The 22,564-nt window shown below is 44.5% G+C and overlaps 1 protein-coding gene across 3 annotated transcripts in view; it reads right to left on the reverse strand.

The window, feature by feature from the left end:
- Nucleotides 1-22,564, reverse strand: part of STAB1 (stabilin 1) — a 98,084-nt gene that overhangs the window by 4,452 nt on the left and 71,068 nt on the right. For 2 of the 3 annotated variants that reach the window (XM_083603187.1, XM_083603188.1), the window contains 19 exons: nt 22,317-22,400; nt 21,564-21,710; nt 19,901-20,038; nt 19,249-19,308; nt 18,472-18,648; nt 18,289-18,375; nt 16,681-16,830; nt 13,618-13,677; nt 13,267-13,483; nt 10,964-11,113; nt 9,844-9,948; nt 7,456-7,563; nt 5,493-5,686; nt 4,683-4,827; nt 3,421-3,554; nt 2,464-2,629; nt 2,133-2,239; nt 1,518-1,637; nt 94-240 (listed from right to left, as the gene is read on the reverse strand). In XM_083603187.1, coding sequence (XP_083459313.1) covers nt 94-240; nt 1,518-1,637; nt 2,133-2,239; nt 2,464-2,629; nt 3,421-3,554; nt 4,683-4,827; nt 5,493-5,686; nt 7,456-7,563; nt 9,844-9,948; nt 10,964-11,113; nt 13,267-13,483; nt 13,618-13,677; nt 16,681-16,830; nt 18,289-18,375; nt 18,472-18,648; nt 19,249-19,308; nt 19,901-20,038; nt 21,564-21,710; nt 22,317-22,400 — 2,496 coding nt within the window. Of the gene's footprint in view, nt 1-93; nt 241-1,517; nt 1,638-2,132; nt 2,240-2,463; nt 2,705-2,959; nt 3,555-4,682; nt 4,828-5,492; nt 5,687-7,455; nt 7,564-9,843; nt 9,949-10,963; nt 11,114-13,266; nt 13,484-13,617; nt 13,678-16,680; nt 16,831-18,288; nt 18,376-18,471; nt 18,649-19,248; nt 19,309-19,900; nt 20,039-21,563; nt 21,711-22,316; nt 22,401-22,564 lie in introns of all 3 variants that reach the window. The other variant, XR_014545437.1, reaches the window with a different exon arrangement.

Below are 22,564 nucleotides of genomic sequence, written 5' to 3' on the forward strand. Positions count from 1 at the left end.
AATAAAATTTGCTGCATGTGGTGCAAAGCATTTTACACAGTCAAATCCATAAAGGTAAAGCTGATTCTGTCGTTATCCATATGAGATACTTACAGGAAAGCGGGTGTTATTCGTGGAATCTGCAATGGAAAGGTTGAATCCGGCTTGCGAAGGTATAACGGCACCAGACGTGAGATTGAAGCTCATCAGGGCCACGTCTCTCGCAGATGAATGAAGCTTTAGATCATTCAGTGTTAGAGACTGGTAAGACAAAGAAGAGTTTCAGTTCCATTCAAAGTTATGATATTGGTGAGAAAAAGAGGAGAGACAAAACCATAGTCAACTTCATTGCAACCTTCAGTTCAACCTCTCTGCATGACAACACAATATATACACACAACAGAAGCACAGCTGGGGCAGAGCCATTGGAAAGGATTGAACAGAGATATTGAATTGTATCTCTCCTCTCATAGAAGGTTTGTCTATCATTTGGAAACCTCTGTGAGCAGAATGGAGGGGGGAAGCAATTTTCACTAATTCCCCCTTTTGCTGCCCCTGAGCCTGCCCCCCCCCCAATTTGTTCCCCAGGATTGAGAAGGATTTTTTAAAATGGTGTCCTTCTATTCATGGAACCCTTCACTGGAGCAAAGAGCCATCTGTTACATAACTCCTGGTGCTTGGCCATGTAGTTACAGCAAATTCTGCATTCCTTCACAAGTTGAATATGTTACTTTCTGTTCAAGTGAGGTCAGTTTAGTGATATAAAACTAGCTATGTTATCTTCATTGTTTGGACCCCAGTTAGGGTCTCTTTGTCCTACCACACTTCACGGACTGGGTTGCCAGTCTCCTCTGCTGTGAGGATGTTTCACATTCTGAAACTTAAAACATGAAAAGAAACTCATTCTTTTTTCAACGCCTCCTTGAAAATACCTTCTGCCATCAGATCAAAGAGTTTATTTTTAAACCTCAGTAAATAAATTTGGAGCTCAGCTCTGAGGACATTCTTCAAAGCTATTCTGCTGCAAAGCTTTCATTTACATTTAAATGACACAAGAACAGGGACTCTGTGGCTACTTGATGTCACTGGCTTTATTTGGGTATGGAATGCAGAAAAGTCTCCTCTAAAATAGAAACCTTGTTTCAGAACTACTTTGAGGCCATTATCAATGCAACAAATTAGATTTATGGTTTAGCTGCCATGGCTTTCCCCAAATAATTCTAACATAATTTGGCCAAAGTGCTACAAACTTCTATTCCCTGAGGCCACAGAAATTCCCAGGACTCCATGGGAAAAGGGAATAAACATTTAATCTAGTCTTTTCTTTTGGAGGTCATTTGCTTTAAGGGAATCTGATTTGAATGTGTTTTGATACAACGGTTTACTTCAGTGATCTTATATTTGACCAGTTCTTGTAGACAGTGATGACCATTGGTTAAATAAGCCATTCATGCGTTCATTCAATCAAAACTAAACCACTTTAAGGCTGCAGTGCAAGTACAAAATAATATCGCAAAGTCCTATTTTGCATTTCTTACTGCATTTTTCCGAAAGCCAGAGTTCAGGGGTACAAAAAGAGTTTTGTAAGTCATGTCTGTGGAGAGGAAATTAAAAAAATCCCATCCTTCTTCGGTGGCATTGGCATAATCCAGTACCATCTGAAACAGAGAAAGGAATGTGGTGGTCAGCCTAAAAGAATAGCTCTGCTCTTGGAAGCAGCAGCCACCCCCCTTCTCCTTTAAACATCGAGCGAGCAGATGGGTAGAATAACTTCTTCATGAACCTCTTGGCATAAGTCCATGGACCCCTAAGCTTGGAGCCCCTGCTCTCAGATATACTGTATTTTTTGCTCTATAAGACTCACTTTTTCCCTCCTAAAAAGTAAGGGGAAATGTGTGCGTATTATGGAGCGAATGTAGGCCGCGCAGCTATCCCAGAAGCCAGAACAGCAAGAGGGATCGCTGCTTTTGCTGCGCAGCGATCCCTCTTGCTGTTCTGGCTTCTGGGATTTAGAATATTTTTTTTCTTGTTTTCTTCCTCCAAAAGCTAGGTGCGTCTTATGGTCTGGTGCATCTTATAGAGCGAAAAATACGGTACATAGCAGCAAGGCCTCCCTGCTCCATACTAGCCAAAAGAAGCATTAATGTACTTACAGAATAGTAGACTGAGAAATTTGCTTTCTGGGCCAGCACTGCCACAAGACTCCCTGTGCATGTGTAGCCATCTCCCACAAACCCATCCCTACAGACACACTGCACATCTGAAAAGAGGGGGGAAAGGAGGAAGAGATGGTGTAAACTTTCGTATGCCATGATTTGGTATGCAAATCAGTTTCAGGCAACAGAGCTTCCATCCCACTTAGCTTCACTTCTCTATTCCATCCCCGATTCAGCTTGGGGCACTCGCTAGCTTCAATATCCCCATCTAGCCAAACTTGAGGTATCCCTAGTTTGAACTCATACTGATCAAGCCATACTTTCTCACCTTGAGCTCTGTAGCAGTAAGCATCCCACTTCTCACTGGCGTTACTTCGAAATCCGTAGTCCACAATTCCAACATGGTGACCGCCACACTTCAAACTCGGGTACACAGTTGGGTAGCCTGCTGACCTATTATAAAGCCAACCTACTATGCACCGGTGGAAACCCATCTGGAGAAAGAAAAGAAACAGAGGCTTCTCTTAACGTCCTGTATTTCAGTCAGACCATGACCTTGAACAGGTTCCCTCACCAAAGAAGAAGAGTTTGGATTTGATATCCCGCCTTTTACTCCCTTTAAGAAGTCTCAAAGCGGCTAACATTCTCCTTTCCCTTCCTCCCCCACAACAAACACTCTGTGAGGTGAGTTAGGCTGAGAGACTTCAGAGAAGTGTGACTAGCCCAAGGTCACCCAGCATCTGCATGTGGAGGAGCGGAGACGCGAACCCGGTTCCCCAGATTACGAGACTACCGCTCTTAACCACTACACCACACTGGCTCACACCGAGAGCCAACTTGCTCTTATACACCATGTACTTGTCTCACTCAGACTGCGAAGCCATGCCTGGGCTACAGGGGGCAGTATTTCATTTCATTCACGTGTCATAGGCAAGATGCTCATTTACCAAACCATTGTTATTGGGTGGAGTGCGGGAGTGTGTGGGGGAGGGGAGGAACCCACCTAGGCGCATTTACCTTCCATGTTTGTTCATTCATGGCCTATTTCATCACAGAAAGAGCAGGTCAACACCCATAGTAGGCCCACCTTCTGAAATAGTTTGAGTGTGTTAGGCAACTGCAGGCAGGGAAACAACACCCAATAGGAATGTCGAGGGCTTCTTGAGGCACATGTGTGCACAAACAAGCGTGCACACGCACGTTCTTAGCAAATTGGTGGGAGAAGAGCTGAACTCCTCAGACCAACTGTGAAGGGAAATGAGCGAGGCAATGGCTGCACTGTTACCTGTTGTGCCGCAGACAGCTGCTTCAGAGTGGCCACTGTAGCTCCCTCAGCAGCACAAGCTGCTTCAGCCTCTTGATAAGTAAATCTGTACTTTCCCTGGGGAGACTGCAGGTGGAAGACCCCGACTGTTTTTTCTGGAAAACAAGCATACAATATCGTGGCCCTTTAGACATTGCTGTGGGTCAGATCTGGAAAAGTGCCCTTTGGTGTGGGCCCATCTCTGAGGGAAACGGTTTGCAACTCAGGGCTAACGCTTCCCATCCCCCATTTTCTTCTGCAGACTCACAGCCTGCGAACCAAACGCAATAGGTGACCTGCAAAAGATTGAGCTGCAATTGTATTTTCTGATTGCGAGGCCTTTTTCATTTTCAAGGAAAGTGTTGTCTCAGAGACGGGGGAGGTCATGGAAAAGAAAGCTGAGTGATAGCTTTTGGGTAGGCTTTCCATGGTAGTGCCAAGGAAACAAGTGTGCCCCTGGGGGCTGATATCCTCTGATCTAATAGATAATATATCAAAATAGTCAAGGAAAGAGGTGGTAGATGTCTGCAGGCAAAAGAGGCCACCAATAAATTTCAAGAGGGGCAGTAGAGGAAAGCTCATCAAACTGGATGAGTGTTAATGGGAAAGAGGAAGATGGACCTGAATGGGTATGTATCTAGCTTTGCCAAGATGGGGTCTGGGGTTCCCCCTCTGCTGCACACACACATTACAAGGAAGAGAATGAAGTGGAGGAGAGTTTATTTCCCGCCCTTCACTCTAAGGTCCTGGGGCAGGTTACAACTGTGTATAAAGGTAAAGGTACCCCTGCCCGTACAGGCCAGTCGTGTCCGACTCTAGGGTTGTGCGCCCATCTCACTTAAGAGGCCGGGGGCCAGCGCTGTCCAGAGACACTTCCGGGTCACATGGCCAGCGTGACGAAGCTGCTCTGGCGAGCCAGCGCAGCACATGGAAACGCCGTTTACCTTCCCGCTATAAAGCGGTACCTATTTATCTATTTGCACTTAGGGGTGCTTTCGAACTGCTAGGTGGGCAGGAGCTGGGACCGAAAGACGGGAGCTCACCCCACTGCGGGGATTCAAACCGCCGACCATACGATCGGCAAGCCCTAGGCACTGAGGTTTTACCCACAGTGCCACCCGCGTCCCACAACTGTGTATAATACAACACTAAAAACTATTTAAAATCTTACAGGTACAAAGCATACATCTTATAAAACAAGGATTGTTCCATGGAAATTATAGGATGGTAACAGGGACCTATACCTTCAAAATGCAGGTCACTACAGAGAGCCTCAGAGTGGCACTGCCCATTATTTTCCAAGCAACGGTCTATGGGTGGGATAGCTTCCTCCAAGCACTGGATTCCATTTCCAACGTAACCGGCATGGCACTCACACCGCCGGGAATTCTGCAGGGCAAAGGAACCCACATTATCATGGCAATCTTATAGCGAAACACAGGACGATGCAGAAGGCAAGGACCACTGGGGGGAAAGACAATTGAACACCAAGCCAAAGGGGAAATGTCATGCTAAGTCTCCTGATAACTTTACATGTTGGAGGGGTCAAAGAGGGGTTAATTCTTAGGTGACACTTTTCACTGAATTGCATTTCCAAATCCAAACAGAAATCTTTCGCCTGCATCACTGTGCTTTGTATTTTGCATGCATTCTCATGAGCTGAAAATGGTGGTGACCTGCTCATGATTTTTTTCAGGAGGCTGAAGAAATGTGTGAGTTTCCCTGCTCTCACAAATGTGGTTTCAAGTCATCCAGCTAGACAGTGCTTTGCCTTGATTTTGCTAAAAGTGAAATGCAAGGGGGGGGGGGTATTTCCTATATGCAGCACTCTGACAAGCAAACTAAATATGAGATCTCCTTCCCCAGCTCCTAGCTAAAGTTGTATAGCACAGAAAATTCCACATTCCTTTACTGAAGTTTGGGTTTGCAAGCGGACAACAAGAATGCAAGTGGTAATGTGAAGAACCTCAGAGTTTCTATAGCCACTGTCCATTTTCACTCCAAAATTTTCCTAGGACTGCTGCGCTCTGTATTATACCAAGGGTCATACTTACAGGGCCTGTGTTGATGCAAGTGGCATGCTCGCTGCAATCTCCATTCATGCCATCTGCACACCTGTCAATAGGGCTGCAGATGTAGCCATCACCTTCATAGTCTGGGAAACAGCTGCAGGAAACATCAATCCCAATCTGTGTGCAGTTGGCATAGTCACTGCAGTCACCGTTGTCTTTCGCACACCGGTCAATCACTGTATGAAAAAGAGAATTTTCAGCAAAGCCTCACTTCTGGCTCTCTAATCCTCCTGCTACCAATTGGGGAACAAGACTCACCTGGTACTTCTTTTGCCATTTAATAAGAATAAGACTATTAATTTATTACTTGTACACTGCCCACCTGATTGGGTTGCCCCGGTCACTATAGGTGGCTTCCAACAAAATATAAAAACACAGGGAAGTAGGGATGAGCAGAGTCCTTCAGTTCCACAACTGTTCTGAGAGATGCCACCATCCCACTGACATTGAATTCTAGCAGGATTGCCTGGTTTTGGAATGTGGAAACAAGTTTTGTACATGTACTCAGAATTGGTGGGGGAAATTAAAAGCAACATCAACTCACCATTCATTCTTTTTAGTTTTAAAAAAACAGACTTGTACAATTGTGCTTTTACACTACTATGCAACTGCCCATATTATGATGGAAAGAGAACTTATTTTTAAGATTTACCTTTGATGAGTTTCTAATATAAAGAGTGCAAAAAAAGGAGGCAGCTTGGAAAATTCAAAAAATGTACCGGTACCTCCTCAACAATGCATTCTGGTATAGAGGAAACCAATCATCCAGCTTGGAATCTGACAGAAGTGATTCTATAAACATCGCTATTCAGAAAGTACTTTAGAAGACCAGTTCCAGATCACCCTAATGTCCAAGGACCTTCTGAATTGACCCAGCAGGTAAATTACATTTTATTTTATGTATACTGCAAGTATACTGCATTGTCAGGGTTCTGCAATGTTTGAAAACAAATAATAAAAAATAACTTGAGAATCCAAGCATTTGATTGTTATAAACTTTTTAGAATCATGACCAGTGTTCTGTCTCTATGTTTCAATAACTAGAGTAGTTTGGGACAGATTTCAATTCAGGGAAGCATGCTTTAAAGTAACCCTCTCAGAAACAATTCTCCTTAGCAGTTCTCCATCTGTAAATCTAGAGTAACAATTATCTTCAGAGGCTAAGAATCCTCCCAAATATTCCTTTGGGAAGGGTTTGTTTGTAATGAGATATGGCCTTTGAGCTTTCCAAAATCCACACCTCATTACAAACCTTCCCCAAAGGAATATCTGAGAGGATTCTTAAGAGTTCTATGGTGGTGATCCTCAGTTCCCTCCCAGCATCTCTGGGAGGGAAGCACTGACAAATAAACCAGTCTCTAAATTTATCCACACTAACCTTTCTCCTCTCTTTCCAGGCACGGTCTGCACTTTATAACTCCATGTCCAAACACCCCTTCTTCTTCTTTTTTGGTCCAAATCCTTCCTTTCCAAAACCTGCTTTTTAAAGCTCAATCAGAGCAAATGACAATCCGTGGGAAACCCAAATTGATGTTTGTTCCGATCGAGCACTAAAGAGCAGGGTTTTCAGGAGGAAATCCCGGGGGCAAAAAAACAAAAACAAAAAAAACACTTGGACATGGAGCTTTTAAGTGCCGACCTGTGCCTGGAAAGAGCAGGGCAAAAGGTAAGCATGGATAAGGCCTCTGTAAGACCATGGTCACAGTATCTTGCAACATTACTGGGGAAAAACCAAAACCCATGCAGACTCGATATAGTCATTTGGAGAATGCAACCTTACATTCAAGGATGCAGCATAAGTGGTGTTAGGATGGTTCACAAACTAAATTTGTTGCTATTTGCAATACCACTGTATTATTGAAAGCTTTTCTGATACTACCCCAACATGACAAGAGTCTTAGTGATTGCTTAAACGTGGTTCTTAAATGCTAGATTCATTCAATACCTTTGCATGTCCATCCGTCTCCCTCATAATGTAGGCTACATTCGCATGTATTATTGGACCGGCACACAGCATTACGATGGCAGGCTGGGGAACACACAGGCACCACAGCTAGATATAAAAGAAGTCAGGCTCATTAGTCAATTCCATTCCATTTTCAGACACATTTCAGGGCTTATTTCACAGCGCACTGCTCTTCCAGCTAGAGATGATGTGGCAAGTCCACAAACAATGGAAAAATTCCTCATGTCCAGGGGGAAAGTTTTGTTTGAAAAACCATTTCATCTGCCAAAATTTCTCATAGGAACAAAAATGCAAGTGACCAAAACACATATAAAGCATCTCAAATCAGTTTATTTCAAGAGATTGCACCTCTGTTCTCCCACAACGCCCCCCCCAAACCATGCCATTATTGTGTACAGTGAGGCTGGTCAAACCTAATCTTCTTTTGCTCAGTTTATAGACATCAAAGGCACTCTGGGTTAGTGTACAGTGGACTGTGTGTGTTGAGCTTGCACAGGGGTAGCTGCAATTTCTCATTCAGCGTCAAAGCTTCCTTGGGCAGGTCATTTGCTTCTCAGGGAGAAAGTAAACATTACATGAAATGTAAATGACTAGGGTGCTCTTCAATATCAGCATCATGGAATGCAGAAAGGCACTGATAGCTTCCCACATCAAATGGGGGGCACCTTTTGTGTGATCGCATGCAGCCCCCCCAGATCCCAATGCGGCTCCTGGTAGTATGGGCTGGCTTCACCCTCCCCAGGCTGGATACCTGGAGGTCTCCACCTACCTCAGCCAATCGCCCAATCCCACCTGGGGAGGCGGTGCCAGGGGATCGGCCAGGTAGGGGGAGGGACCGCCCTGCCCACACAACAGAAGGTGAATCTTACCTGTCAAGCATCAGTTGGCTCCAGAGCTTCTCCCACCCTGCCCTCCCTCAGTTAAGCCTTCTTTTGCAGGTTAACTTCTTCTCCACAGGTATGCAGGCGCTGCTACATCATAGTCGCTGTTAAAGAGCCGGAAAGGAATTTTCCTGCATTGGCAGGTTTTGCCTCCCCCGTAACAAAACATCACAACTTTGGCGGTTTCAGGCCTTGGGCGGAATCCTTTAGTCTTGCTTCCTAAATGGGGGGGGGGGTGAAGCGGTGACCCACGCCCCTCCTGTGGCGGTGATCCCAGGGTTCCCCATTAAAGGGATCTTGAGGGGAGGCATTGGCCATACGCCAAGAGGTTGTCATTGCTCTCTCGCGGGGGGGGGGGGGCGGGCTCTCTGGAGAACATATGTTCTCCAGAGCCAGGCCAATCTCCACACATTCTGGATAACCCTGATGTCTCCCAGATCCCTGGCTGGGGACTGGGAAGGATAAACGCCCAATGCCTGAGCCAAGGTCTCCCTACATCTGAAACTTAATAAAGTTGTTTCCAATTTTAATCCCATAGCATGTTGTCTTGAGTCATTATTCCACTCGGGGGTCGCCTGGGGTTGGGGGGGCTCTGCCTCTCCATGCAAATGTAACCTCCACCTCTAAATCCTGACAAAAAAAATCTCACCAAGAGCAACGTCCTTTCCAGGACAAATAGCAGTGAGGGAGGTTGTGGTCAGGGCTGCAGCATGGAAAGAAACCCCCTCTACATGTTGTTGTTTATCCCCGTCCCCCACAGTGTATATGATAATTATTCTTATGAACGTGCAAAAAGATGTAATCACAGCATAATGGGTCATTTGGCTTCCAGGCTCACTTTCTTTAGCAATTTTCCATTATGCTGAGAAAACCGGTTCAGAGAGCAACATAAATCCCTTGTGCTTGTGAAAAAAAGAAGCAGGAGAGCAGAATTGCCTGTGACATAAGTTGAGCAGACAGAGGGAAGGAAGAGGTTACTTGATGACACTGCCATTGTCTCCAGTTCTCTGGATTTGTTTATTACAGGTCATACCAGTATTTAGCATTTCATTATCTTGTCATTCAAGTCTCACATTCCTGAACTGATCCAATTATTTGAGAATCTCTGTATTTGTTTATCCCTTTAACCCTCCCCATACTTGCCAAAAACACTTTGCTAACTAGATTTCCTGGGCTGGGGGCACATGATCCTTGACAGAGTGGGGGAAGGGCAAGATATGGATTTGGAAGGCTTGCCATCCCTATACATATCTATGGCGTCTGCACTTGGTGCTTTTTCGTCTCCACCTTGTTGCTACAGGCACTTTTAAAGCTTTTGAAGCACTCCAAAAACTTCCAAAAAGATTTTTTTGCACAATAATGGGATAAGAACAAGACAAAAATCAGGGAAGCACCCAGGAACTGTGTAACGTGATCCTTTCCCTAGAATGTCTATCAAGACAGTGGGAGCAATGCTGCTTAGGGATTTAGCTGGGGTCTACTTTACCGAGTTCAGTCTCACAGCGCTCTCCTGTCCACCCCGCACTGCAAAAGCAGAAGCCATCTCCGTGCAGCCCCTCATCACAGATCCCATTACTGGTACAATTGCACTCTGCAAAGGGAAAAAAGTAATGGTCACTGTCTTGGGCTAGTGTCAAAGCAATGATTCTTCCACATCAACTTCATGTGGTGCAAATGCCTGATGATCGTCTTCCAAAGCAACTACTCTATTCCGAACTTAAAAATGGAAAGCGTAATGCTGGTGGTCAACAAAAGAGGTTTAAAGGCTCTCTCAAGGCAGATCTAAAAAAAAAAGCAATATAAACACCAACAACTACTAGGAAGCACTGGCCTGCAAGCGCTCCAGTTGGAGAACAGCCTTTACCAAAGGTGTCATGGGCTTTGAAGACACTTGAACTCAGGACAAAAGGGAGAAATGTGCCGAGAGGAAGGCACACTTGGCAAACCCTCACCATGATCAACTCCTGCCCGGAAATTTATGTCCCCGCTATGGAAGGACATGTGGATCCAGAATTGGCCTCCACAGTCACTTACGGACTCGCTGCTAAAACCCTGTTTTGGAAGACAATCTAACTCGGCTACGAGTGATTGCCAAAGAAGAAGAAGAAGAAGAAGAAGAAGCTAGATACGAAGAAGCTGACTAATATTAAAGGGCTTTTTTTGTACACAGTGGTATGTGCACAGGCTTAGGTTATGTGCCAGCTGATTTTGAGTAGGTATCTCACTTCCTTGCTTTTAAAGTACTTACTACTCAAGTACTAACACACATCACAGACAGTACTGTAAGGAAAGAAAAACCCCTTTCCAGCTAAAAGCATCGTAAGGCTGCACCCAGGCAGCACCTTCCCAACATGTGCACAAGATGGAGCAGGGTGGGGGTGGAGACAGCCACCTATCTTCAAATGTGGTACTGAAGAAAGCTGGCCATGCATTGTTTTAGCGCTCTCCATGCCCGCCTGGTGTAGGAAAACATCTATAAAGCAATCCTCAGGTACCAGATATGGCAACCCGACTCATAGCGTATTACCAGTGAACTTGCTGAGATCAAACTGGAGCAGGAAGACTCAAGCTACTGGCTCTTGCTGTCTTTGAAAACAAAGATGTACCTTTGCACTCTGGTCCATAGTGGCCTGGGGCACAGTTCTCGCAAGCTGTCCCAATGAAGGCCTTGTCGCAGGAGCACCATCCCGAGCCTTGCTGCCCATCGTTACAGGTACCATGATTGCTGCATGGTTCCTTAAGCCCTCCAGGACACACTGAAAGGCAGGAAGCACTGAATGTTATCCAACAGAAGGCGTTTTTATTAAGCAGCCATAACCATTTTGGCAATCACTCTTGAACCGAAGCCTTATTGCTTGTTAGCAGCCTCCTTAAAAAGACACCAGCCTAATTAGCAAATCATTGACGCGGGTGGCGCTGTGGGTAAAACCTCAGCGCCTAGGACTTGCCGATTGCATGGTCGGCGGTTCGAACCCCCGCGGCGGGGTGCGCTCCCATCTTTCGGTCCCAGCGCCTGCCAACCTAGCAGTTCAAAAGCACCCCCGGGTGCAAGTAGATAAATAGGGACCGTTTACCAGCGGGAAGGTAAACGGTGTTCCATGTGCTGCGCTGGCTCGCCAGATGCAGCTTGTCACACTGGCCACGTGACCCGGAAGTGTCTGCAGACAGCGCTGGCTCCCGGCTTATAGAGTGAGATGAGTGCACAACCCTAGAGTCTGGCAAGACTGGCCCGTACGGCCAGGGGTACCTTTACCTTTACCTTAAGACCTTTTCTCTAATGTCTTAGAACAGTAGAAGCACATCCATATGCAATCAAACTGCAAGGTGAAAGTAGTGGGACTCACCTTCCTTGCATTTTACTCCCCTTTCCTTTCCTCCTTAGCGTTTCTTGGTCTTTACCTTTGGACTGTAAGTCTAAAGGCATGATCTGTATGGTTTTAACATTTTGTGCAGTGCTAAACAATTATTTTGGGCAATTTAATAATAATGATCAAGATCTAATCAGCCTATCATTTGCCAGTGAATGTACTGTATAATACGATCACTACAGATGCATACACATCATTGGTTTAAAATGCAGCTAGGTCGTTCTTTTTCTCAATTCTGATCGCAGTTGGAATGGGGGAGGAAACACATCAAAATGCAGTATTTCATAAGAAATGACAGGATAGCTACAAATTGTAGCTAATGATGTCCGTACACTGCTTCCCAAACCAGCAGTGGAAGCATGCTGGATGCAGAATAAACAGAAGGGTGTACACAGCTTTATGTTCCTCAAGATAATTTGTATCATACTGTTACATGATGAAGTTAGAAAAAACCGAAGAAATCTAACTATGCCTTTTTTTCTACATATAGTGGAACAAGCAGCGATCTTAGGTTTTCAAGTCTTCTCCAGCTGGGTCAACTTTCTGTCATCAGAAAAAAATGTTTAATAAGCTAAAGGTATGTTCGGGGCTAGCATATCTGAAGCACACTAATTAGGGAATAAGTCCCATTTAACTCATTGGGACTTGCTTCTGAATATACAGGCTTATGATTTTGCTGCAAGTAAGAGTCATTTGCCTTCACTCATTTAAATCAGACATGGCGCATGGCGCTCTAGCATTTATTCATTGCCAGGTGGCGGATTAGAAGAAATTCCTGAATAATAATGTTGTTGTTGTTGTTGATGATGATGATGATGATGATGATGATGATAATTTACCCCGCCCATCTGGCTGGCCACTCTGGGAGGCTTCCAACAGAAGGTTAAAAATACATTAAAACATCAGTCATTAAAAACTTCCTTAAACAGGGCTGCCTTCAGATGTCTTCTAAATGTCACATAGTTGTTTATTTCTTTGACATCTGATGGGAGGCTGTTCCACAGGGCAGACGCCACTACCAAGAAGGCCCTCTGCCTGGTTCCCTGTAACCTCATTTCTTGCAGGGAAGGAACCATCAGAAGGCCCTCAGCACTGGACCTCAGTGTCCGGGCTGAACAATAGGGGTGGAGACGCTCCTTCAGGTATATGTGTTATGGCCAAGTGGAACGTACACTAAGTCACTTAAAAAGGAAGTCTATCATTTTGAAAGGGATGGTGGGGGACACAGACCATTCAAGGCAAAGAAGTATGTTGGAAGGGTTGTTGGAATAAAGGAATCCATCATACTACACAAACAGGTTGCAAAGGAGTATCTGAAGTGACTCCTGCTTGCAGTTATGAGGGCTACTTCCTAAGACATGTAAATCTAAAAAGAGCTCAACAGGACACTATGGGGAATCTTCCCCATATAAAAAGGAAAACTATTATGAACAGTCTGGTGTTGTTTTTATTGGCTGAAATAATCATTATGATCACCAGGAAAGAGAAAAAAACACACAAGTATATAGTTCCCCTGCGGACACACAACGAAGATCTCTTACCCTGACAATCTTTCCCATAGTGGTTTGGACAGCACTGAGGTACCCACTCAACGACAAAGCATGTTCTCCTGCACCCCTTCATCAAGGACATTGAAAGTGGACGCCATCTGTTCAGCCTATGTGGACGATATAACCAGGGAGACCTTCTTTCAGAAAGGGAGTACCATGGACGAGTGGACAATCCATCTTCATAATAGTAACAAGACTGGGTCTCCCCCTGTAAGGAAAAACAACAAACTTTTATTTGCCCTTGATTGACATCTATTCCTTAGGGTAGAAATGCATGCCAAATATCTACTGTAATAGGCTTAGTACATTTTTATTTAGATGGAACCTTCATGTTCAACTTACCCCGTCTTTTGCGACACCGGAACAACGAGGCGGATTATCACAGGAACCGCAAGCAGCAGCCTGAGAGGAAGAGAAGCAGGAAGAGAAGAAAAGGTCCACAAAGGTTGTAATTAAAAGTCGCCAGTCTGATTCTATTAAGCAGAGCTCGTCTCACCAGCAATGACCGCAGGCGTAACAGCCAGCATGGCCCTTTTTCAAGTTCACCAGTGGTTTATTTTTTCATGGAAAATCTTTCCATTTCATCAGGACATTATGGGACCTCATGGTGAAGGGCAGGTAAGAAATATAATGATAATGAAAAAATATATTAAGAAATGAAGGCCAATTGCAAACACAATATTAGACAAGACTGGAAGCTTTGAGTTGTGTTTACTTAACACAAGTAAAACAAACATACCAAATTATATCACTCTAGGGAAGGCATGTACAATAGGTCAATAGCCTTGGTGTCTATGGTCAATCGCAGTATAAAACAAAGTGATCACCTGGGTGGTCGTTATCAATCCCCCCAAAAAGCTCAATAACTCTGGTGAACCCTCACCTAAAACTCCTGGCAATGACAATGGGTAGATCCCAGCCTCTTTGGAGTTGGACGTGCCTACTCTAGGGCATCTGGAAATTTTCTGGTGCAATTTACCCTAATTTGGATAAAAAATATCCAATTCAAAATTGGGGTTAAAGTGCAGCTATACATTCCTTTGTTGCATAAATCTATGCCAGGTTCTTCCCGTGGAGGGATGCCCAAAATCCTCAAAGGAAGGGAAGCAGAAGGCTCAAAATGGCTTGTTTTCAATTGAATAGGTCTGATGAAGTAATCAGTAGGCAGAATGGAGGTGGAATTCAACATTATGCTCTTCCAGTCATTGCATCTGCGCAAACATTGCAGCTTCCCAGATGGAACCACCTCTCCTCCCCCTGTGCACTGTTCTGGGGATTCAGCAGCATAGCGTGGGTTGTCAGCACCCAGGGCAAGGCAAGTAATTTGCGCCCCCTAACCCGGGGCAAGGCAAGTAATTTGCGCCCCCTAACCCGGGGCAAGGCAAGTAATTTGCACCCCCTAACCCGGGGCAAGGCAAGTAATTTGCGCCCCCTAACCCCTAACCTGCCGCCGCTGCCAGCTTCTTCTTGCTGCTGCCTGGGCTGGTCTGGTGTGGTTCTCTCCCGCGCTCAGCGCTGTGCTGGGCGGCCGCTGCACTGTCCCTCCCCCAGATAGTCCCTCGCTCTCTCTCCACACCGCACGCCTGGCACCCACCCCCTCCACAGTGGGCGGCGACCCGGATCAGATTCGCACAGCCAGCACTGCAGTGAGAGAGAGAGAGAGTGAGCCAGGTAGGGGCAGAGAGCTGCGAGTGCGAGCGCGCCCCCCCCAGATGGTGCGGCCGGCCCCCCCTGCACCCCCCACGCTACGCCACTGTGGGGATTCTCCTGACTCCTCTGGAGCCATCGGGGGAGGGGGGGCTGTTGTGCAAGCAGAAGTCCGTGTGCAGTACTTCCACTGACAGAGCTGGTTAGGTGAATTTCGCCTGATGTGTTTAATCCACCACACATCTGGCAATTCTCTCCTCAAAGACCTTTCCCCGCAGTCTTCTGGGCTTCTGGCTTCCAAGCTCAGCTGAGGGGGTGGGGACCAAGCTTAAAATGGCTGGCAGGGCGGCCTTTGCAAACAGCGGGTGAGTTAAGCACTTTCTAATAAATTCTCAGCTGCAAATTTCTCTTCCTTCCTGCCACACACACACACACACACACAATTGTTGGGCTGAGAACACTTTGGCATATGAATGAACACTGCCATTCATATGGCAGTTTATTCAATTTTCATGACTTCACCCTGTTTTGTTCTGCATTATAACTGAGCTTTCATATAACATAAAATGACATTTCTAGAATTGCTGTGGAATATAGGGCAGATTTCCATGTTATTTGCTTCCAGAAAAAATCCATTTCCAAACAATATGGAAAAGACTGCTAAACATGCACTGAATGCCACGATAGTTCTGGAAGTGGCTTTTACATTGTGTGAAACTTGCCATATATTCTCTTTTTCTAGGACATGTGTTCCTTTTAAAAATGAGAGTCATCATGGCGATCCATAGTTAAAAGTAGAAGTCGGGAAATGTGTCCTCTTTTTTGCTCTTCAAAACATGGCAACTCTAAATATAATGTGGAAATTAACAGTTATCATAAAGATGGAATAAACTGCCATGTGAACACAGTCCTTCTTTGCCTTGTAGCTCCTCCCTGAGGATTGGGTGTGTAATGTTAGGGAATCCAATCTGTGTTTTTTGTGTTCCAGTTCATCAGGGTCTGGAGCTGTTCCATTCCAGGTTTTACCCAAAGCTCAGGAGCTCTAGGGACCAGGCCATAGGCAGCTGATTTCTGGTGGGCTTTTATCATGTGTTTGAGTCTGTTCTAAAGTATTTTGGTCACGAACCTTTGTGCAAAGAGCATACTTTACAGGGAGATGTTATAGTTAGTATTTACGCAATATTGTTTTCCTTTTATTTTCATTTGTGCTAAAACAGTGGGGTGAGGGAGGGAGAATATTTTCCTACTTGTATTGTTCTGTTCTATTCTGTTCTGTTATGTTCTGCTCATTGGGGTCTCCACAGATTAATTATCTCTTTTGCTATCTCTTGGTACATTTAGCTGATCATAAGAGTAGGATTATAATTACTGAGTGTTAAAATGTAATTTTGAATCTTAAAACCAAATAAAATATTAAAAAACAGTGGAACCTCGGTTGTCGAACGCTTCGAAAGCTGAACAATTCGGAACCTGAACGCCAACAACCCGGAAGTGAGTGCTTTTGTTTTCGAAAGGCTTCTGAGACACATTTCTCCAATTTTTCAATGGATTTTGCCGACCGGCAATTGTGCCTCAGTTGTCAAATGTTTCGGGAGTTGAACGGTCTTCAAGAATGGATTACGTTCGACAACTGAGGTTCCACTGTAATTTTTTTTTAAGAGTTGGTACTTTCCCAGGAGAGACTCTTAACTTCTTTGGGGATTTGTAAAGGAGGAAGGTTATAGAAATCAACAAACATGTGCATATTAAGACACTCACCGATGGCCGCTCAACATCGCGAAACTCATCACAGCGGGATCCCAAGTCTGGAGGTTCCAGCACCTGGTCAATACCATAAGCAATCCCACCATTAAATTTCATTAACTGCTGTACAATCCTTGCATTGCCATTGTTCACCAGAATTTCCCCCTGCAAGGAAGGAAAACGAGAAGCATATCAGGAGGTGCTCGGTTCAAACCACTGTATGTGAAATTCATCCCTGCCTCCATCCACTTCTTGAAACTTACTGGCACCTTAGGCTTGCTTGCCTGATCACATGCCAAGGCAAAAAAATTAACTGAAAAATTCCCCTTCTATACAAAAAAAAAAAAAAAAAAAAAGATACAGCAGCCATATCAAGATCTAGACCAGGGGCAGCTAACCTTTGGCCCTCCAGATGTTTGAGGACTGCAATTCCCATCACCCCTGACTATCGGCTATGCTGGTCTAGCACTGATGACAGTTGGAGTCTAACAACATCTTGAAAGCTGCCAATGGGAGTAAAAGAGGGGAGACAGGAGAAGAGGACCTCTCCAACTCATTCTCTTCCTGATGTTTTACCTACTCAGAATTGTCACACACACTGCTTGTTGACAGGAAAGCACTTTGTGGGAAGACCTGAAAGACTAAATCTCTTGTGGGGGCTCAGTTAGTGCCAGCGCCTTCTGTCAAGAGCTTGGGTGTAACCTTCGATGCCTGCCTTTCCACAGCAAAGGTGGCATTTTTCCATTTCCGCCGTATTAAGCAGTTGGTCCCTTACCTTTCTCGCCCTGATCTGGCCACAGTGATCCATGCGATGGTCACCTGCAGACTTGATTATTGTAACTCGCTCTACGCGGGACTGCCCTTGAAGCTGACCCAGAAACTCCACCGGGTGCAGAATGCCGCAGCGAGGCTCCTTTCGGGGTCCTTGCCGTGGGATCACATTCATCCAGTCCTTTACCAACTGCACTGGCTCCCGGTGGAGTACACGGTCAGGTTTAAGGTGCTGGTTTTGACCTTTAAAGCCCTATACGGCCTAGGACCCATGTACCTACAGGACCTCCTCTCCTGGTATGCCCCGTGGACGATCTTAAGGTCCACAAATGACAACACTTTGGAGGTCCCAAGTCGCAAGGTGGTTAGATTGGTCTCAACTAGGGCCAGGGCCTTTTCAGTACTGGCCCCGACTTGGTGGAATGCTCTGTCACAAGAGACTATGGCCCTGCAGGACTTAACATCTTTCCGCAGGGCCTGCAAGACAGAGCTGTTCCGCCTGGCCTTTGGTTTGGACTCAGTCTGACCCTTATGTTTCCCTCGCCTTATGGTTTTGATCTATGGGCTACTATTAAAATGAGGCTGCATTTTAAATTGTATTTTTAACCAGTATTTTAAATTGGTCCCCCCCATTATGTTTTTATTGTAATTTTACTGGTGTTAGCGGCCTTGAGCCCGGCTCTGGCCGGTGAGGGAGGGATATAAATAAAAAATTATTATTATTATTATTATTATTATTATTATTATTATTAAAGAGTCACCAATTCAATCCCTAGCTGACCCACTCAAGCAGTACAATAATCACTCCACCCCTACATACACAACATTTAGTTCAGATAAACATTGACTTACGGCACTTGTCTTGCTGCAGCCAAATGAGATGAGTGATCCATGCATCGTTCTTAAACCATGAGTATTAATCAGGCTGGAACCCGATAACTAGACACACACAAAAGTAATGATTCTGAGACAACTTCAAAAATAAATTCAGAAGGGTGGTTTTTTTAAAAAAAAACAACAACACTATCAACTTACCAGCGTGTCCCTGATCATGTGTCCTTTGAGATAAGCAGCCAACTTGCTCCGGTGTTCTCTATGATACAACCATTTTTGCATATCCTCAGGGAGAGAATTAAATGCTGCATCTGTAGGCCACAACATTGTGAAGGGCTGGTGCAAGGTACTGTTAACCAGATTAAGAAGTCCCGCCTCCTACACAGAGACAATACAGCAAAGTGTATGCACATCAAAATACCGTACACGCAGTATCAATCATAAATTACTTGTGTGCAACTAGCCATCAGAAACAAAAGAATGTTTTGAAGTGTAGGTGGGTTCCCACAAGGCAAGACACAGTGATAACAGGAAGAACCTTTACTGAACTACGTAACTGGGAAACAGGGGCAAAGCAACTGCTTATATGCATTTCTGAAGGCCTGGGCCACGCCCACTTCCAATGTGATTGGCTGTCTAAACTTCCAAACTGCGAATCACGACACAGATTTTAAGGGCCAATGGCAGAGGCCCAATTCCTGAAATGTTCTGTGATTGGATATCATGTATCAAATCAGAACACAGGGGCTCAGAATCCTTAGTCCAAACTCAAATTCAGGCAAACAAAGACCACTGAATACATAACATGTTCCATATTTAAAAGTAAGAAATATACTGCACAATCCTTTGAATGTAACACCAAGCCTAGATTGGAGGGAGTATACTCTGAAATGAATTCTGAACTGAATCTGAAAGTTATTTTTTTTCCTTTGTATTTTTATTAGAGATTAATGTTTCATTTTAAAGACTACAAATTACCACTAGAAGCTTGCTGTAGATTTTGTATCCATAAGCATCTGCAACCTCTGTGATGGTTTTCTGGAAAGCAACAAAAAGATGCAGTTATTAGAAACCAAATCTCTGTATCATGGAAGAGGAAACCCAAATGCATTGCCACTCCCAGGGGGTCACTTTGTGTCCATTATAATGAAGACTGAAGAGAAATCGCCCAATACACAGACACCCATACTCCTTAAAACAGCAGCAAGTCATGATTTCTGCCAATCATCAATGCAGTTAATCAATATACTACTATTCTGGTCAGACATACTAGCTGTGAAATGCCTCATTCCAATATTTATAAAACTTTCTTCCACCAGGTAAGAGATTTTGTATGCAAAGCTAGAAATGCTTCTGTACAACACAGGAATGCAAACCAAACAATTGTGTAACACCAAGGGGCAAGATGGGCTCACATACATTGCCAATGCATACAAATTACCTTGGGTGTGCCTTTGACAGATTTACGCCACTGCTGGTATTTATTTTATTTTTTTATATTAAAGCAAGTGCAAGGTTTTATGTTTAACCATAAAAACCATAGTGTTGTGTTTGTTTGCTTTTTTAAAAAATACAACGTTGAGTATAAAATTTTAGAAGTCATTTCAACCCTTTATAATTTTAGACATACCTGTGCTAGGTTGGATGAAATGTTTATATTCTGCAGGTCGTATGGGATTAAGATCTTGTCAATGAAATGTAGGACACCATTGCTTCCCATAATGTCACTCTCAATTATCTTTGCTTCATCATTTAAATACACGTTGTTCTGAGAAAAAGGGACATAATACACATTCCCAGTAAGACACACCTTCTCATGTACAAAGCCTTTTTGTTCTTGAGTGATGATCACCAGTGAGGGATGGGCTACAGTAGCAAGATGGAGTAAGTTATTGTAGGTTTGTCTTGATAGATGTTTTAGGCTTGACGCCTTATCATGACTATTGGTCCATTTAACCCAGCACTGTCTACACTGACTGGCAGCAGCTCTTCAGGATTTCCGACGGAGTCTTTCCCAACCCTACCTGGACACACCAGGGACCTTCAGCATGCAAAGCATATGCTCTAACCACTGGGTTATGGACCTTCCATTGAATATATACAACCGTGTTCTCACAGTCCCCGCCTTCCACTACTCAAGCTGGGTACAGTGGAATCTCGCATTAAGAACTTAATTCTTAGAGAAAGGAGGGATTTCCACACTCACTGAGTTTGTGGTTCCTGTCTCCCAAATCAACTACAGTGGTACCTTGGGTTAAGTACTTAATTCGTTCTGGAGGTCCGTTCTTAACCTGAAACTGTTCTTAACCTGAAGCACCACTTTAGCTAATGGGGCCTCCTGCTGCTGCCGTGCTGCTGGAGCACGATTTCTGTTCTCATCCTGAAGCAAAGTTCTTAACCCGAGGTACTATTTCTGGGTTAGCGGAGTCTGTAACCTGAAGCGTCTATAACCTGAAGCGTCTGTAACCCGAGGTACCACTGTATAGCTAAAAACTTTTCAGAAATTTATGGGCAACATTGTGAAGCAGTAGTGGAGAACCTTTCTCCCATGGGATGGAGGGATGGATTTAAAAGAGGATCGAATTCATGGAGGAGAAGGCTATCAGGTTTCCCCCAGGCATCTGCTTGGCCACAATAGGATGCTGGACTAGATGGGCCATTGGCCTGATCTAGCAGGTTCTTCTTATGTTCTTACAATTGCAGGCCTAGGGGCCAAATATGATCCTCCAGGCCTCTCTTATCAGGCCCCCAGGACTCTTCCCAGGCCATACTGGTCCCACTTTGCACCCTCAAGTATTTTTGCCTGGTTGGAAAGTGTCCATAACCCTCTAGTCCCTGGCCTCCATCCTTCTGAAATGTTACATGTTACTTCCCTAGGGACCCTTCTTCAATGCATGCCATTTTCATACTAATATAATTGTAAACAAAACAAAACACCCAAGGATCAACTTCAACAGTGCCCCAAAACAAAAAACCCTGCACCCATCTTTCTGAAGTTTGTTAGGTTTCTTACTAAGAGGCACCTTTATTAAAAGAATAGGGACCAGGGGCATCAAATGAGACCCTTCAGACCTTTCTATCCAACCCTTGGGATTCTACTTAAACCCTACTCCACACTCACGTTGTGTCTTGCCTGCCTGGGATGTGTCCTTGATTTACATGAATGCCTCTTGCCTGGCTGGATGTGAGAACGTGTATAGGAAGCACTTACATGGCGGGAAGGTAGCTTGTTGTACAAAGGGTAAGAGGCACACCCATTGCTCTGCCCACGTACTGAATAACATGGCACATACCTCTTTCATGGAAACCTTTATTTTGAGTCCAGATAGAGATGTGATGGAATTTTTCAACTGCAAGTCTTCTGACTGTAACTGGTGGCAGATGACTACGTGATAGTTAAGCAAATCCTTGATGAAACCCTTCTCTTCCCATTCTGAAAACTGAAGAAACTGGGGTTATACAAGTCAGGCACGGGCTCAGCACCTTTCCAAAGAACTGAAACTAGCTGAGGAGAATGGGATGCCCCAGAGTCAAATATCAATTTGACACTTCACCTACTGAGAAAACTTGTTCTCATTCAAGAAAGAGAAGAATGAAGAATTATGGAACAATTCCCCATTATCTATTATACTTAATTGAAAAATTAGGGAAGACAGCCAATCTCAATATAATCACTAATACATTGAAGAGAACTGAAACAAACCTACACATGCAGCAGAAATTCAGATTCATACAAATGAGTTGAAAGTTGCTTAGATTAGATACACTCAGGTTTAACTGAAGCTTTCTTAGGATTTAACCTTTTCTAGTTAGAAGGGGTGATTTTAATGCCGGGTCGGGAGGGAGGGAGGGAGCGAGGGAGGAAGGAAGGAAGGAAGGAAGGAAGGAAGGAGGGTTGGGCTTTGGGCACTGTTGGCATGCAATGCCTGAGGACCACATTGCCTATCCCTGTATTAAACTAGCTCTAAAGAAACCCAGAGAAGACTTGCACAGACTGATAAACAGAACTACAGGCTTTCAAATGCAACCAGAAAAGTGTTTCTTACCGTGGTGCTGTTCTTTATGTAATCAGCATGTGGGACAAAAACAGTGAACGGTCCAGATCCCGTCAATTCAACCGTGCTAAAGCGCTATGGCACAAAAACATGTCCAGAGATTAACACACACAGCAGCACAACATGATTTATGCAAGAAAACACTGCTCAGAAAAGATGAAGAAGGACTCTGCTCATGTCACTGGACATTTCCAATGTTCTTCATCCTGATGCAGCTCCTTTTACCACTACCCACCCCA

This window comes from Podarcis filfolensis, assembly GCF_964270895.1.
Source record: "Podarcis filfolensis genome assembly, chromosome: 2".
Taxonomy (NCBI): domain Eukaryota; kingdom Metazoa; phylum Chordata; class Lepidosauria; order Squamata; family Lacertidae; genus Podarcis; species Podarcis filfolensis.